Raw genomic sequence first — 18,300 nt, 5'->3', positions numbered from 1 at the left:
TTTTGTCTTCGGACATGATTTAATAATATGCTTTCCTTCTCAAAAAAAAAAAAAAAAAGATAGTATAGTATGATATTTTAGTTTTTTGTGTAATTGGAATAGTGGAATGATCGGATTCCTTCATTAAATACCATTATACTATGATATTCAGTTAAAAAATATTTTAAAAAGAAAAAAGAAAAGGAAAAGGTATTGGAATAAAAATATGCTTGAAGTGGTATTGCCTTTAGGGAGCTTTACAGAAAATGGGCAACCCTCAAATAATTAAAGAAACCAATTGGAATATATATAATGGCTCAAAATAATGCTTGCTAGCTTAGCTTCATCTATCTGTTATCACCACAAAAACCTGATCTGTATGAAACTAATCCTGCAGCTCAGATTAAGTACATGCATATAGAACACAGAAAACTGCAATTTTAGTAGTTTTGAAGTATGGATGAATAGTACATATTCGGCATAAGCAATTTTAATCACGTCCCTCTCTCTCTCTATATATATATATATGTATATAATTACCACATTTCACTAACAAAGAGAGTCGCAGAAGGTACTTTTTTCAATTGTCATTATTGCTATAAATCCTTTGATTTTCATCCACTCAAAATTAGGGTTTTGTGGATGGAAATCATTTCCGTTCACTTTTTTTAGGTAATGAACCAAAATATTTATAAAATTTGTGATTGCTAGTTAAGGTAACTGTTGACATTACACTTAATGGGGACCAAAGTGGTCTTAGAAACCATAATGGCAAATATAATATTCTATATATAATTGTGTTTACACTGCTTTAACTTCAACTTTCTGTACTTTCATCCATGTATGATGTATAGAAGCAGCCACCAACCTAATTATAACAATAATAATTGAGTTTAACATTGAGTTTACTCATATATATGACAGGTTATCTTATCACGTAGGTCTAAAAAAAAATGTACACATCAAACTTTTATGTGAGGGAGTACAAGTAAAGAGTATACTTCAGAGTCTATGTATTATTTTTCATATATATATATATATATATATATATATATATATATATATATATATCAGACATTCATTCTTGGAACTTGTTGGGTAGCTGTCAGCTGTCAACTCACATATCACCAGTGGAGAAAGCTAGCATTACGTATTTAATTTGGCAATGACAAATTGGCATTTTCTTTCCTTTTGTATTGTTCCCTTTTGTATATTTTGAACTTTATAAATTTACCTTCGCATTCATCGAGTGAATCTAAATTTGAGATTCAACACCCTACCTTACAGTAGAAAACAAGTCTTAAATGAGACATCGGCATTGGCAGCTAAGCTATTTCCAATTGTAGGTAAGGACACATGATTGTACGCCACAATGTGAGGGTTTAATTTGACCTAACGTAGTGAGCTTCTTATGGCCACCAAGTACTAGTACGTCTTTCTACCTAATAGAGTATTGAGTAATTTACTTTTTACTATTCTTTCAGACTAGGGATATGAAGTCCTGGCCTAACAACAAGAAAATTTACCTTTGCGAGCATGTCTTAAGTGAGATTTCTCTTTCATTAGTATAATGGCGGGTGGTGTTGGCTTTTTCACTTTATATGCTAATCTGATGCATAAACTTTTGGGTGTTAAAGCAGGCTCCTTTGGGGAAAAGGAGGCAAAAGATAATATATATCTTTAGGTAATGCAAGAGGAAGGGCAGACAATTTTATTGTGGGTAGGGTATAGGGGAAAGCATGCATGGATCCACTGTAAAAGATGGGGAAACAGTGTGTGAATGACGAGCACAACTGTAACTTCTACTGCAGAAGATATTAGGGCATATATATATTAAATATAATATAATGGGTGAAGATGAGGATGACGCAACGATAAAGATGAATTGAAGGTGATAGATGATGGATAGATGGGTTTCACTTTTTACTAGGATTTGGTGGCTAGCTAGGTTGTTGATTGGGTTTGCAGATTTGGTAGAAAATCTTGCACTTGATGATGATGATGATGATACAACAACTTTTAATTTGTGGAGTAGTGGCATATGTACTAGCTAATTTGTCCCATGACTACTCGTTGAAATTGGGGATTTTTATTTCATGAGATTTTATATCCTTATCATAAGTTTAAGCCTTCTAAAGCGCTTCATTGCACATGGTGATGGGTGGAAGAGATATATTACTTACAAATGTGTCTCAGTTAACATAGGAGTCTGCAGTAAAATTTAACAGTGCACTCTAAAACTGTTAGTAAAACAAAATTTATTGTAAATTTATTTTAGATTGATTAATCAATTGAGTAGTACCTCAAGTTTTAGCGAGTATAGACTTCTCTTCATTATAGTACGAGCATTCAGAGGTTAGCAGGGTGATTGATAGTTGAATGAAATGTTATAATATTTTCATTCTGAAAATAGAAAATAAAAATACTATTGAGGAGATTATACTATTACTCTCTCCATTTATTTTCTTGTCATATATTTGGTCCCCTAGTCCACTAGTCCACACTCACATACATAATGTAAGAACACGATTGAGTGGACCAACTAGTAAGGGACGAATATAATTATTATGTAGACCATAATAAAACTATTTTTTTAATATATTAAAAGTATATTATTTGTGTACTGAATATATACATTATATAAAATAATACAGAGTATAATTTTAGTAAAATAATATATTTTCTTTAAATATAATGTACATTTTTATATACTAAAAGTACATTATTTGTATACTGAATGTACATTATTTAATAGTATATTTTACACAACTGATGATTGCTAATTAGGTCAATTTATACCATCAATTATATATCATTCTCCGGGTCAATCGAGTTACCATCAATTTAGGCAAATTTTGGCAACAATATGGTGTTATATATATATAATTTAATTATTTATCTTTCCAAAAGCTAGGATAGTTGGATACTTAGACGCAACCTTCAAAAGTAAAGCACCCTTTATTAGCCTGCATGCTCTTCCGTCATCTTCTCGTATTATTGGAAGAGCCACCATTATTAATGGTTTAATGTTGCATGGAGAAAAGAAAAGATCGAAACACAATCATATGTGCTGCCTTTTTTCATGTCCTTATCAACCTAAAAGATATTTCCATCTTCAATTCCTTGTTCAATCTTTGCTTGCTTTTTTGGATGGTGGAAGATAATATTATAATGTTCATGTTCATACGTGCACGTTGGACAGCACTAGTTGAAACAACGTACCATGACGCAAATTTTGTTACCAAATGTTGCACGAGACATGTTTAATTTGTAAACATAAGAGAAAAAAACCGTTAAAAATGGACTTGTTATATTAATTATGGCAGTGTATAGTATAGTAAATATGAGCATGGACTTGAACGTGTGTAGTATTCTCTCTAGACAAATTAAGATTTTAAAGTTTTATTAAGATTTTGCACTTGGGAGTTTGTCACTGGTTTCATTTTTTATTTATTTATTTATTTTTATTTTTTGGAAAAATGACAGTTTTAAGTTATGGAGGAAAAAACATTAAAATAAAAAAAGGAATAAACAATGGCATTCCTCATATAATTGAAGTCACAAAAATTATAGAATAAGTTCGGTACGTACTGTTTCAAACCACAGCATATATGCATGCAAGAAAATGCCAGGGGGTGGTAAATACTACTGTTCATGATGAGAACCTGTTTTCAACTTGCATTTAAATGGAATAAAAATAAATAAATTAAAAATCCCATAATGGAACTAAATATATATTTTTTTAAAAAAAAATAAAGAAATAATTACTTAATTTTGCATGAATTGAAAACCTTTTATATAAACTTTTGGTCACATGCATGCATGACCCATAGCTAGGAAGCATGCACTTGCAACAGTACACACTCATATTTCATTACCAAAAGCCTGTAAATTTTATACTAATTAAACAATTATATTCCAAGAGACATATATTTAATTGGCAGCCTATTGGGATTTCATGATTTGTTAATCAAGATCTCGCTCAATGAGTCACATGAGTGAAGTTTGGGAACAATGACTCGAGATTGAGTCTTACCTGCGACAGTGTGGAAGCAACCTCTCAAAGTGAGGGGCCGGGGCTCCTTGTGTGTACTATGTTCTAGCTGAGTTACCATATCTATATCCACCCATATTTCTGTCGGGCCCTTAGGGTTGGAGATTAATCTTTTGGGAACAACAATGATTTGTTAATCAAAATTAAAGGAAAATAAATTATAGCCACACACAACATGACAACAACTATATAGTATATACACATAGTTGGTAGCTTTAATTAATTAGTTGTTGATGAGTGGGAGGATTTCTTTTCTTTCCTTTGTTTTTAGTGTCCTTTTTAAAGTTGTTTATACGCAACTAATTGGGCGAGACATGTCTGGTTAAATTCACGTTTAGACTCGCATCATTTCATCCAAACTTCCGTGCGTGTTCTAATAAGGTTTATTAATCGATCCCAATTATGAAAAGTGAAGACACTAGTAGTGATAATGATAAAATAATTTGTGGAAAAGGAAAGAATTAAGTGCAGCAAGTGGCAATGATTGTATGTATTTGAACATGATAACTCATAAAGTCCTTAGCAATTGACAGCAACATCAAAAAAAAAAAAATTAGAAAAAGAAAAGAAAGCAGCCAACATCCTTAGTGTGTACAGTGCTTTCATCAATCTTGAAAGATAAACAAATAATTATTTGTCATTTTTTGCTTTTTTGGCTTCCTTTAGATTGGGTTAAATAATGTGGCTATGATGCAGTTCTTTCTTTCCTTGTGTTCTTTGTAGCCATAGATGATTCAGAAACTCTAATAACTCCCAGTTTATAGACTCACAGTTCCCTTCAAAGCACCAATAAACAGTAGAAGATCAGATCAGAAGCTGATACAACCTTTCAAGCTAGGATTTTAATCACAGTTTCTTCAGTAAATGAACAGGTTTTAATTTTAATTTCCATCTTCTTTTTTAATGTGATTTTTTCTTCCAGTTTTGGTGTTCTACGTTTTCTTTTGATGAAAGAATATTCTCTGGTGGATATAGGTGCTTATACTGAAATATTAGTATCTAGATACCTATGTTTCTCCCTGTTAATGGGTATTCCCTTTAAACAAAAACCATAAGGTGTCATCTTCATAAAAGTCAGAATATTCTTGGCATAGTGAATTGGAGTAGAATCCCAAGTTTGAGGTGTTTGTAGTGATCATAGTTTGAATATATAACTTGTCAGAAACGCGAGGTTTCTTTGATGAAAATTATTCTGTGTTTCTTGTTTCTTGGTTCTGCTGTTTCTGTGAACTCATCATGGTTTGGTGGATATGCATGTTGTGATGCAGATGGTTTCATATCAGGCCATGAACATGAGTTCCGCCACAACTCATCAATTTGCCCCCACAAGAGCCATGGCTGCCATGTATGAGCCTTTCCACCAGATGGGTGGGTGGGAGGAGACGCTACGAGGGGATATCATCCCCGCGGTGAGTGCCTGTGTGGTTCCACAGGCAACCACGGGGATAGATGATAAGGTAAAGCATGTCAGATTGAAAGATGCGTTCTGTCTTAACTAACAGTCTAAGATGTGTTATGTCTTAACTAACAGTCTAAGCTGATGTCTTTTGTTTCTGTGATGGTTCTGTTGTGTAGTCTGAGTATACTTCTAGTGAATCAGCAGCACCCTCTGGCTCTGGGGATAATCAACCGACACAGAGCGTTGCAGACAAGGTACAAAGGCGTCTGGCGCAGAATCGCGAAGCTGCCAGGAAGAGTCGTTTAAGGAAAAAGGTATTAGAATGTTGTCATGTTCTTGAAGCTCTTTTGCTGCTAAAATGGCTGCAGATATCAGAACTGTTATCATCTCTGATTCCTGTTTGGGCACTTTGTTTACAGGCTTATGTTCAGCAGTTAGAGACAAGCCGTTTGAAGCTAACACAACTTGAATTGGAGCTCCAAAAAGCCAGACAGCAAGTAAGGCTTTGCATATTCCTCTTTTCATGTTCTTGCAAAGATAACGAAACTGCAGATTTATTATTTACATATATCATGCTCAACGCTAACATAGAACAACTAATTGCAGGGACTACATAGTTTTGGTGCCACCCGAAACATAGCGCTATGTGGGACTATAAATCCAGGCATGTAAATACAAGTGTTCTTGAGTGAAGTCTCGGGTGGAGGACCTGAACTGATGTTGGTAGCCATTTGTATGTGCAGGAATTGCTTCGTTTGAGATGGACTACACACACTGGGTGGAAGAGCAACAGAAGAAAAATTCGGAGCTCAGAAATGCTCTGCAGTCTCACATGCATGATATGGAGCTGCAGATGCTAGTGGACAGCTTCTTAGGCCACTATTCTGATCTCTTCAGGATGAAAGCTGATGTTGCAAAAGCTGATATCTTCTACTTGATATCAGGAATGTGGGTGTCACCAATCGAGCGGTTTTTCCTATGGCTGGGAGGATACCGGCCATCAGAATTTATAAGCGTAATCATCTGTTGCCTCTGATCTCATCTCTCTCACACATGAAAGTGCTGATTTCTGATGATGATAGCCATCAATTTGCAGGTGATAACGCCACAAATCGAGCCCCTGACCGATCAGCAGCTCTTGAATGTGTGTAACCTGCAACTGTGCTGCCAGCAGGCCGAGGACGCCCTCACGCAAGGAATGGATAAACTGCAGCAGACTCTGGGTCAGAGCATGAAGCTGAGAAGCGCGGGAGCAGGAAGCTTCAACACTCAAATGGTGTCTGCCATGGAGAACCTGGAATCACTAGAAAGCTTCATCAACCAGGTGGACTTGACTGACTGTCACTCTTTACAATAAACCACTAGATTATAGCAAAAGCCTCTCAACTATGAAAACCAACTGCCATGTTTCTAAAATGAGCATTGCTGTTGTTCTGCATAAATGCAGGCAGATCACCTCCGCGAGCAGACTTTGCAGCAGATGTGTCGCATCCTCACAACCAGGCAAGCAGCCAGGGGGCTTCTCGCATTTGGGGAGTACTTCCAACGCCTGCGTGCTCTAAGCTCAATCTGGGCTGCTCGTCCCTACGAAACCTATGACTAATATATACATATATGTTACTCTAAAATCTAAATCACAGTAGCCATTGTTTGTAACTTATGCTTGTAGTATGCTAGCTGGGAATGCCTGAGATGCACAAACCATAAGTAGTTCTTATCAATGACGAAATATATATAAAACAATAAATGTGTATCTACTATAAACATGTAATTCCAATCTTCAATGCATAAGATTTTAAAGAAAAGAGATTAAACATCCCCTAATACTACTGCATATATATATTCACTGGCTATTCTTCAATTGTCTGCAAATAGAGCTGATTTGTGAATAGAAGATATGTATTATATATCCAAATGATGGCGAATTTCCATACAATACAATATTCATAATTTGGAGTTAGCAAATATCACGCAAAAATTTAATTTGAAAATGAAATTCGGAGAAGGAAAAGTTCATTATACGGCCAACTGAAGGTCTCCGATATCAAGCTGTGCAGCAATATCATCGAGCTGCTTCTTTACACTCATATCGATCATTTTGGAGCCGGAATCGCCATACCGGATCGTGAATCCGGCCACGAGAGATGGATCGAGCACCGTCTTGATTCGAACATTCTTCGCTCCGGTTAGGCGCTGAACGCCTTTGGCGATCTGAGCCAGATGCTGCGACTCCAGCTTCACCACCGAAGTGACGACGGCGAGCTCCGTGTCCGTGAGTTTGTTGTACACTAGCTCGAACTCCTGCACGATTTCCTTGATCAGCTCCATGCGGTCCATGTCCACGAGGATGTTGAGGAAGTTGACCACGTGCGGCTGGAGCTCAGACGACTTGGCGATCTCGGCAACGACCTCCCGCTTCTTCTCATCGCTCATGATAGGGTTAGCGAAGAAATCGAACACCGATTCCTCTGTGAACACATTCTCGATCTTCTCCAAGTCGGCCGCGGTTTTCTCCAGAGTTCCGTTCGACTTGGCGACGTCGCAGAGCGCGACGGCGTAGCTTTCTGCGGGCGAGTCAACCATTTTGGCACCGAGTACTCCGCCGCCGCGGCCGCCGCGGGAGAGTTTTTTGGAGGGGGCCTTGACGGTGAACTTCGGAAGCCTAAGGCCTCCGGAGAAGGAGAGTTTCGCCGTCGGCGAGACGATGATTTGAGTCGACGGCGGTGAGCGCGCCTGGAATGTGATCGGAGTTTGTTGCAAAGCCGCCATTTCTTCAACCGGCGAGAGGGATTAGTGGAAGAGTTTTGAGTGGGATTTGAAGGTAAGGAATGCGGAGCAATGGTTTTTTGATGGGAACGGACGGTAGAGATCGAGGAGAGCGTTGTAATCGACGGCGCAGAAGGGGTTGATAATCTTGTGACTCTCGACAAGGATGGCGTCTTATCTGAAGGCGATAAGGAGTTGCCACGTGTATGACAGGCAAGAAAGAAGGCCTATGGAACTATGAAAGCATAATCCTTTCATCCCACTACTTTAGTGGTTTTTAGTTTTAGTTTTAGTTTTTTATTTTTTTTTTAATTTTTGAATAAGGCGAAAATTTTACAACTATTACTCAAGACTGCATTAAGTAATTAGTATTAGCAAAAAAAAATTTTGAGTACTATTAACTCTGCTAGAATATATAGTATATCACTAAAGTTATTTGAAAGAATCACTTCATATCATTAGATCAAAAGATTAGGTATTAACAAAAATTTAATTTATAATTTTTTTTATAAGAATCATGCTCTATTCATCTAATTATATCTTTTCGAGATAATTTTTTGTTTAAATCTAAAATGAATTCGAACCAAACTTAAGGTAACATAAACTACTAGGCCTAATGATGGTGTTATCTTGCTGGGCTTGTTTTGGCCCATTATGCGAAAGGCTATTGGACCAACCTATTGGGTTTGACCCAATGGAGAAGGTAGATGGTCCATACAATATATGTTCAGAATAAAGATAAACTAGTTTAGATTATTCATAACTAATCGTTTCAAATTAAGAAAGTATGATAGTTGAACTTAAAATTTTATGATTATCAAGTTTCTAACAATTCAAATCAACTTAATTGGGTTGTTCACATACTTTAGTCTTTTTGAATGATAACCACTAAAAAGTGACTTTGCCAAAGACATTGTGATCTAGTGGCACCCAGTGTCCCAGTTAACACTCCCACATGGATGATGATTCTTTGTGTTTCAGTAGGTTGAGAAAGAACAGATACTACATTGTAATAGTACTCAACAAAAAAAGATAAAGAGTGACTTTTAAATTTAATCATTCTAAATCATCTATATTAACGTAACAAGTCATAAACTCATAATTTATTGCAAAAATTCAATAGAAAATATCATTTTTAATCCCTCAACTATAATACATGTATCAATTTTGGTCATTGACTATTAAAAATTTCAAATTAGGTCCATGACTATTCAATTTGTATCACTTTTGATCATTGACTATTAACATTTTCAAATTAAGTGCATGACTATTCATTTTGTATCACATTTGGTCCTGCCGTTAAATTTTTCGGCCAAATTTCCAGCAAAGTCATCGGGGGTGACTGGCGTTTTCTATTTTATTATTATTATTTTTTATTTTTAAGTTTTTTTATTTAAAAGTTATGGAGTATTAAAATAATTTTTAAAATAAAAATTAAAAAAATTAGTCGGTCACCGGTGACTTTGCCGGAAATTTGGCCGGAAAATTTAACGGCAGGACCAAATGTGATACAAAATGAATAGTCATGCACCTAATTTGAAATTTTTAATAGTCAAGGACCAAAATTGATACATATATTATAGTTGAGGGACTAAAAATGATATTTGTTCAAAAATTCAACTTGACAACTTAAACACTAGTTGAAACTCTTACCTTATAACTAAATCCATAAATTTAATTTCTTGCGCATAATCTACTACACATAAACTAATTTCTTTAAGCATTTGTTTGAATGTTTTCGAACATTACTTTATTTAATCAACTTTTTATACTTCATTAACATTCACTTGAGACATAATTTTAAGAAATAATAATCAAATAGGCTATCAAACTACACATCAAACTAACCAGTTTAGTTAGCATGGCATGAGTGGCTGTGCACTCTTATCCCTTATCTCTTAACAGAGATAAAAATTTTAGTCCTCTCTTATATTAAAAAATTAATATAATCAACACAGACTTAATAATTATGTTAGGATCTACTCAAGACGCTAGAACAACTCGAGGTCAATCTGACCCTTATTTCGAAATTGACACAAAACTCATCTCTTTCTCACCATGAAATGTCCACCTTGCCATGATATTTTGAGAGGAAGGTTGAAAAAAAGATCCCTTAAACCGTAAGAAAACTGAGGACTTGCAGTCGTAATCACTAATCACCTTATCGTTTCTTCTTGTTGGCACCTTCGTCGGACGCGTCTACTCCGTTTCTCATCATTCCCTTATAAACCACACTCTGAATCGCTATAGTTTTCATTACCAATTTGCTTCCAAGACGCGCTCATACAAACCAGATGGATTCCTTCTTCAACAAAGGCTTCAAAGCTGCCAAATGGTAACCGATTGTTGTTTCTCTTCAATTTCTATAGCTAGGGTTTCCCCTTAGATGAATTTTATAAGGTTAATTGTATTTACTGTGTGCGGAATTTGATATTTTGATTGGTTAAGCTTCTTCGATAGTTAGGGAGATCGCCGTGGTTGTTTTTTTCTGAAAACTAGTGATGATCGCGAGTTCAATTCCCTTTTTTGGGGAATGAGAAATTTAATTATAATTTAGAATTAATTTCTCTGTTCTGGATGTTTTGAAGTTACCGAGATTGGATATTTTGAGTTCTGTTTTCTAAAGTGTGAGTGTGCGGCTGATCGCATTTTTCGTTTTGATTTGCAGTAAAACTCTATTGAAGCTGACGATTCCTCGGATAAAGCTATTGAGAAACCGTAGAGAGATTCAGCTGAAGCAGATGCGGAAAGAAATTGCCAAGCTTCTCGAAACTGGTCAGGAAGCCACTGCTCGGATTCGGGTATGAAGCACTCTTTCTATGCTAATATTCAATCCCAGTGCTCATACAATTAATTCCATTTTATATGCAATTCATCTAATCCTACCATTTGGAGATTTAAATGATTATTAACAATGGGATTTGCTGTTGCTATATCAGGTGGAGCATATTATAAGAGAGGAGAAAATGATGGCTGCCCAGGAGATAATTGAGCTATTTTGTGAGCTCATAAGTGTTCGTCTTCCAATAATTGAGGCACAAAGGTATAGATATTTGGCTTTCTGGTGGAATATTGGATTCTTTGATCCTTCTTTTTGAAATATCACACACACACACACACACTTGATTACTGTGAATCTTCAGCATACAGGGTAATCTGTAATAAACAAGGAACAAGTTTAGTGTATGCATGCACAAGTGCACAACAATTATTAAAGTTTGAATGTACTTGAACTACTAGAGGATTACTCATGTTTTGAGTTACTTCTGCATTTTAGAGATGCTGGCAATTGACTTATTTTGAGTCATTCCCTAGCTATATATATAATACATAATAGTAACTGAAGAAGCCTGTAAAATTCCTTCAGAAATTATTTGACTTTAGTACGGAGTAATTTTTTTAGAGTTGGATGGAATGATATTTTTTCCTGGTATTTTCAATGCAGTGAAGTATGCCAACTTTAATACTGCCAATATGTAATTGTGTTTTCTTATTGTTTTTTTATGAGTTGTCAATCAAATATCTACACCTAGAATATCACTATACCAACACTGGTTGGCTCTCTAATGCTGTGCTATCCACAGTAATCATGGTGCTTAGTTTGAGACATTTAACACTAGTATATTACAGAGAATTATCTTAAGATTTCCTAAATTATATACTCTTGCGCTGCTACTGTACTTTAAGCTGTGGAGCAGTGCAGAGCTATTATAGAGTTTTCAAAATTTGAAGAGATAGGAATGGTTCTTTCTTGGCTGTTGAGTTCTGAATCTTCATATAGATCTAAATGGACCAGATGAAGTGTCATATTACTCATTAGAATGGGTATGTCTATAGATCTGATTTACCACTCACTTGTCTATGCCAGGGAATGCCCCTTGGATTTGAAAGAAGCAATTTCCAGTATATGTTTTGCTGCACCAAGATGTGCCGATCTTCCAGAATTGCTGCAGGTTCAACTGGCTTTTACTGGTAAATATGGAAAAGAATTTGTTGCTGCTGCCACAGAGCTTAGGCCTGAATGTGGTGTCAATCGCCAGGTTACACAATTTATTATTACCTACCATCAATACACACAATATTGTGAACTACATTTTATGCACCGTTGGTTGCTTCTTATCACTTCTCTTTACATGCAGTTGATTGAGCTGCTATCTATTCGTGCTCCTGCTCCTGATGTGAAACTGAAGGTCCTGAAGGAAATTGCTGAGGAGCATGAGCTAGAGTGGGATCCAAGTGCTTCTGAAACTGAGTTGTTGAAGCACCATGAAGACTTGCTTGTATGTTTACCTCTGACCTTCATTCAGCTATAATTTTAATGCTCGTATCGTAACCTTACATGTGTTCAACTTTTGTAGAATGGACCGACACAATTAGTCAGTGGGTCTAAGGTGCCTCTTCCCGAGGAAAAACACGACTCTGCTTCAGAAGTCTTAGATAAACCATCTGATGATTCTGATGGTGAGTACGACATATTAGATTTCCCGGAAGTCCCTAGGCAACCACTGCATTCAAACACAGCTGCTGCCTCAACCCCAGAAATGCTTCCTTTTCCTGCCTCTGCATTATCTGATTTCGATCATGAAGTTGAAAAATCTTCAGAAGTTAATGGATTAGCATCAAATAAACCGGAGATGGAGCATGAGGAAGTTTTGCTGGAGAGGTCTGCTGCGAATGAGCATAAATTGACCGATGTTTCACCTGCTCCAAATGAAGAGAAGCAGTTCTTGCCATTCATGGCTCCCCCACCAAAATCATCTTCTTCTGTGAAACAAAGTGATCTGCCTCCACCCCTTCCAAAAACCCTAAGTGAAACGAATATAGATTTACAAGATGTATTAGCTGCTGCTCAGGCCGCAGCTGAAACAGCTGAACGTGCAGCTGCTGCTGCTCGCTCAGCGGCGAGCCTTGCACAGCTCAGAATCAGTGAACTAACAAAGAAAAAGGATGATGCCGGCAAGGGCCCATTCCATGTTGATGAACAGAAGGATGACAGCTCTGAAAAGCCTCATTTGGAGCACGAAAGCTCATTTTCCAGCTCCGATGCTGCTTCAATCTCTGAAAGCCCAAAGCTCAACGATCAATCGAGGCATCATCAACCTCAGAGATTGCCTTCTATCGACGATGAAACATACTTCTCATACCCGAACTTGTTTACACGACAGGGCTCAAATCTTAGTTCAAATGCTCAGTCATTCAACTCCAGGCCACCACATGAGCAGTGAGCTGAATCACTTTGCCCCACCACCACCACCACCAAGCCGCCGCCTGCCGGGGCTGTCATCAGATCTTCAGTGTCTACTCTATCTATTTGCCTACAAGTACTTATTTTGATTTGGATCAGAGAAAATGCAAGGGGAATACATATTTACAATGTAATTTGAGTTTCTCAGTTGAATTGTGGTTTTGTAAAGATGCTTTTTTGACAATTAGTTTCATATTCTTTATTTCTTTCTTCCCATGTAAGACATGAAATCTTGACTTGATGCTATGTTATCTAGGCAAATTATTCTGTGAACCCGGGTCCGGAATCTGAATCTAAAATACACAATTTACATATTAAATATTCTGAATGTTCATAATTTACATATTAAATGTTCACAATTCAAATTGTGAACATTCAGTATGTAAATGGTGCAAGATGGACTATGTACATGGTATATAGCTATCAACTCCGACCAAATCAACAATAATAACCAACCAATGAGAACTTGGAATGAACCAACCATTAAGAATCAAGTATTAGGAAAAGAATCAAGCAATTGCACTCGAGAGTTGAAAAAACATTAATTATATTAAACTTATAGATGACCATTGAAGAAAATGTCATCACCAATGCAGCCCCCAAAAAACAGGGTCACAGGGCCTAACAACCTTTTCATACTTTAAGATCAAAGGTCACCTAGGACCAGACAGTTCAACCGCATGTAAATTTTCTGTGGAGTCTACAATCCAATCTGATGTAGAATGAGGAGCTGCAAGATCAACTTCCTGCCTCAGAACTTCCACCTTCTGCCACTCATCCCATTTCTCGGCCAACCCGTCGCCTTCCAGCATCCTCACCACCTCCGACATCTTGGGACGATCCATCGGGTTGCTCTGCGTGCATAGCAACGCCACTTGGATCAATTGCTCCACCTCGTTATCCACATAATTGTTCTCGAGGTCTGGGTCCACCAGCATTTCCAGTTTCTTCTCTTTTAAAAGTCCTTTCACCTTCAAGAAAATGACAGTTACTAAGTCAGAATGAATGCATTTGTGATTGTTGAGAGCAAAGATATCAATTTGAGCTATGCATACCCAATCGAGCAACATGACATCATCATCGTTTGCAAGACGAGCGAGATCAAAGGCTCTTTGTCCTGTGATAAGCTCTAAAAGCATGATCCCATACCCAAAGACGTCGGTTTTTTCTGAAGATTTCCCGGTGGATAGGTACTCTGGGGCTATGTGCCCGATTGTGCCACGGACAGCTGTGGTGACGTGAGTGTCTTTGTAATCCATGAGTTTGGCTAAACCGAAGTCCCCAACAACAGCCTCGAACCCTTCGTCTAACAGTATGTTGGCAGCTTTCACGTCACGGTGGATGATCTTTGGATCGCAATGATCGTGCAAGTAAGATAGTCCCCTTGCTGAGCCCAAAGCAATGCGCTTTCGTGTAGGCCAGTCAAGTGGCAGTTCAGATGGTTGTCGTTCTAAAGAAATAAAGAGCAAACCATAATAAAAAAAAAAACGTGTAAGCAAGAAAGACTAGTCGCAATGATAAGACATTTTAGGTTGCATTGATAGAACTATAATCTAAATGTTACCTCTCAAGCATGACGCGACACTTCCATTGGCCATATAGGGGTAGACTAGGAGTCGTTCGGTTGGCGTCATGCAAAAGCCACGCAACCGAAGGAGATTTCTATGCACTGCCATGCTAATCATCTCTACTTCGGTTTGGAATTGTAGCTCTCCACCAGGCGTACGCTCCTCTTTTAGTCGTTTTACAGCCACCAACGACCCATCTGCAAGGCGTCCCTTGTATACCTTGCCAAATCCACCTCTGCCCAGGATGTTTTTGTTGCTGAAACTGTCTGTTGCAACCTGTAGCTCTCGGAGAGAGAACCTCTTAAGCTGCCCCAAGTGAACTTCGGGATCCTCTTCAGCTGTAGAATACCAAAAAAAATAATAATAATAAAAAAACCAATGAATCATTAAAACCACAAAAAGAAAAACTCTGGTGGTCTGTCATTAGTAAACTACTGACCTGGAACATCGAAGAAAAACTCCGGTGGTTTTCTGCGACGCCACCACGCAAATGCAATGGCCGGGGCAGCAAACAGTAAAGCAGCACCTGCAGCTACTCCTCCCGCAATTGCTCCAGTTGCACTGTTTCCACCTAACATTTTATGCGCAATATGCCAATATATGTCAGCAGAAGCTCCACATTTTACCCCTAAAAATTGTAGTTTCTTAAAGACATACACACTGAAGTAACATTCACGCCAATTACCTGGAGCAGCAATGGTTGGCTGTGGAACAAATGGCGGGGGTGGAGAAAATGGTGGCGATCCGGGACAAGGATGTCCAGTGACGGGGCCACAAAGATCCAAGTTATTGGCAAAGCTAAATATTTGTAGAGCAGATACATAAGTTAGTGCTATATTTGCAGTCAAATCGAGTTTTAGGTGAAGTTATCAGCAACATACCTGATAGGCGTAAACAAGGAAAATGAACCATTATCTGGAACCACGCCCGAGAGACGATTGTTTGAAAGATCCCTGAAAATAACGCCATAATATCTATTATGAACTTGTGCTCAGAAAAACGAAAAGATATCAGGAGTTGCTATCGACTCGTTTACTTACAACACTTGTAGAGTCGTTATATTAGTTAGTGGCAGGGGAATGGAACCTGTCAAGCTGTTGTTGTTGAGCCGACTATCCTTGCACAAAAACCACAAGGATAAACCGTGTTAAGTATCACAGTGCTTTTTCTGCGAACAAATAGTCACAAACGCAATAAAATACACGCAACTCATAGACCTTGTGATATGTCTGCATTCAATGACCTAACAACGTAAATGTTCTTAAAACACCTCGAGATATAAGTAACTAGGAAATTAATGGCATAATAACTTAGGGACTAGAAGCGAAGGATAAATGTACATACAGGAAGCGCAGTTTCGAAAGCTTGCCCAAGGAATCCGGGATGGGACCTGTAAAGCTGTTCAAGTAGAGATCCAAGCTCACGAGATTAGTCAGGTTTCCAATATCATTGGGAATTGGCCCGGTTATGTTATTGCTGTAAAGCTCCCTGTCACAGACCAAACCAAATAAGTTGTGGATTTCATATTTCTTCACAACGGTTTCCAGTTCCAGAAGTCTAATGAACATGTCGCATTTATCTAGTGACAAGTCTAGATATAAGACCTTCCCCAAAGCTGAACGAGTAACTAACTATAGTCTATGGGATAATTAATCATCCTCTATGCCTCAATGTCCTCAACTATTATCGATAAAATGATAAATACATAGCAGATCATAAGCAATAGCGGAGTTCTGAATTACTTATACGACCCAAAATTCCGCATAATCACATTGTGCAAGTAACATATCCACGATCACCAATACGATGAGAACAACATTCAAACAGCCAAACAGAAAGTGAATTTCTAAGCTTAAATTTAGAAGATAACACACCAAAACACCCGAATTTTTCCGGACTTACAAGTACTGCAAATTCTTCAGCAAACCAATCTGCGGGACTAATTGGCCAGACAAAGCAGCATTTCCAAGATCACTAGAAACACATTGAACGGTGTTAAACGAACTGTACAGTACTCCACTAACTCAATAATCGGTCATTATGAAAATCGAAGCATGAATACATAAATTGCAGCCACAAGACAGCGGGTTCTTACACTCGTATAACACTATTATCATTGTTGCAAGTAACATGGAACCATGTGCAGGGATTGACAAGGGTAGGGTCCCAACTTTGCAACACATTGTTAGGATCTTCCAAGTTGGCCCTTAGGCTATGCAAAGCATCACCTGCTCACACACACACACACAATATGAAAGCATTAAGACAGCCCTAATACTAATTAATCTGCAAAAACTACAGAAGATGAATTGGGAGCCAAGGGGTAAAGACTTCATTAAATAAAAGACAGAAAAACAGTAAAGAATGAATGTAGCCATCACCAGAAATTCAATACAAGAAAGATCAATAACCATCACTGTAGCATTTATTGCTAAGCTCAGTTCATTAATCCATGGTACCTTCCACAATCCAACTCATGTAATTTCTCATTCCATTGTCAAACAAAAATATTTGGGTTTTTTTTTTTTGAAAATTCATTAAATTAAAACAAAAAGGGAGAAAATGGAAATAGAAGCAACTAAGCAAGCACCTTCCAAGTTAGCAAGAATAAGGCTGAATGGATGAACCACCAGGATCAGCCACACCACCAGTGATACCAATGCCTCTGTATTCACACCCTTCATCACCTATACATACAGATTTTCCAGGCATATATATACACTCACACACCCACACACTCTCATTCAACAAAACTACCAAAAACCTATCTTAGATCCAAGAAAAACAACACCCATTTACCCAGAACCCACCAGAATGCTATGCTCTAAAGAACCACCCGATCTCAAACACCACCAAACCAAAAAAATAAAATAAAGATTCAATCTTTTTCCTTCTTTTGGGTTCCAGAGCTGCAGAAAAATAAAAAATCCCCCTTTTTTCAATTTTTTTTAAAATCTCAGTGAAACTTTTCACATTTGTACTGCCTTTTACTCTCTCTAGCTGGCCTGCGAGAGCTCTGCATTTTTCTCTCTCTACTGAGCGCAGAGAGATTATTATGTGTTCTTTTTGGGCGTGTCAGTGTTTTGGAGTGCTGCCCGAACGGTGCTTGCCCGTCCTGCCCGCCCAACTCCAAACGGCTTCGCCGCTTCGCGCTTTCTTCACCCCTGTCAGTGAAAACACTTTTATTATACATATACAGTGAGAGCTCGAAAATCGAAAATGGATTAAAATAATGGAACTCCGTAATAATAAAAAGAAATTCATAATTATTGATGATTAAAGCATTACA

The 18,300-nt window shown here is 37.6% G+C and overlaps 4 protein-coding genes across 5 annotated transcripts; 2 read left to right on the top strand and 2 right to left on the bottom strand.

Annotated features, from left to right (window-relative positions):
• Window positions 1-4,597: 4,597 nt before the first annotated feature.
• On the top strand, window positions 4,598-7,237 carry LOC116022243 (transcription factor TGA7-like). The gene is made up of 8 exons (XM_031262871.1): window positions 4,598-4,905; window positions 5,302-5,490; window positions 5,609-5,746; window positions 5,852-5,929; window positions 6,039-6,096; window positions 6,176-6,447; window positions 6,529-6,756; window positions 6,880-7,237. The coding sequence occupies exons 2-8, from the start codon at window positions 5,302-5,304 to the stop codon at window positions 7,033-7,035; spliced, it is 1,119 nt and encodes a 372-aa protein (XP_031118731.1). The 5' UTR covers window positions 4,598-4,905; the 3' UTR covers window positions 7,036-7,237.
• Window positions 7,238-7,310: 73 nt separating this feature from the next.
• On the bottom strand, window positions 7,311-8,251 carry LOC116022245 (ATP synthase delta chain, chloroplastic). Its single transcript, XM_031262872.1, has one exon. The coding sequence runs from the start codon at window positions 8,199-8,201 to the stop codon at window positions 7,449-7,451; it is 753 nt and encodes a 250-aa protein (XP_031118732.1). The 5' UTR covers window positions 8,202-8,251; the 3' UTR covers window positions 7,311-7,448.
• A 2,038-nt stretch (window positions 8,252-10,289) lies between these two features.
• Window positions 10,290-13,716, top strand: LOC116022749. Of its 2 annotated transcripts, XM_031263607.1 has the most exons (6): window positions 10,293-10,533; window positions 10,867-10,999; window positions 11,138-11,241; window positions 12,067-12,238; window positions 12,338-12,478; window positions 12,557-13,716. In XM_031263607.1, the coding sequence occupies exons 1-6, from the start codon at window positions 10,493-10,495 to the stop codon at window positions 13,421-13,423; spliced, it is 1,458 nt and encodes a 485-aa protein (XP_031119467.1). In that variant the 5' UTR covers window positions 10,293-10,492; the 3' UTR covers window positions 13,424-13,716. The 2 variants fall into 2 exon arrangements, with proteins under 2 accessions (XP_031119466.1, XP_031119467.1); XM_031263606.1 differs by having other exon boundaries at window positions 10,290-10,533; window positions 12,067-12,478.
• A 193-nt stretch (window positions 13,717-13,909) lies between these two features.
• On the bottom strand, window positions 13,910-18,161 carry LOC116023041 (somatic embryogenesis receptor kinase 2-like). The gene is made up of 11 exons (XM_031263987.1): window positions 17,602-18,161; window positions 17,107-17,239; window positions 16,914-16,985; window positions 16,356-16,499; window positions 16,052-16,123; window positions 15,893-15,964; window positions 15,697-15,809; window positions 15,451-15,582; window positions 15,008-15,349; window positions 14,499-14,893; window positions 13,910-14,414 (listed from the first exon to the last, which is right to left on the bottom strand). Exons 1-11 carry the CDS (start codon window positions 17,693-17,695, stop codon window positions 14,097-14,099), a joined length of 1,887 nt encoding a protein of 628 aa, XP_031119847.1. The 5' UTR covers window positions 17,696-18,161; the 3' UTR covers window positions 13,910-14,096.
• Window positions 18,162-18,300: the final 139 nt, after the last annotated feature.

The sequence above is a fragment of the Ipomoea triloba genome, chromosome 6, assembly GCF_003576645.1.
Source record: "Ipomoea triloba cultivar NCNSP0323 chromosome 6, ASM357664v1".
Classification (NCBI taxonomy): domain Eukaryota; kingdom Viridiplantae; phylum Streptophyta; class Magnoliopsida; order Solanales; family Convolvulaceae; genus Ipomoea; species Ipomoea triloba.
Note: the sequence above shows the minus strand (reverse complement) of the source record. Positions and strands in the feature narration are given on the sequence as shown.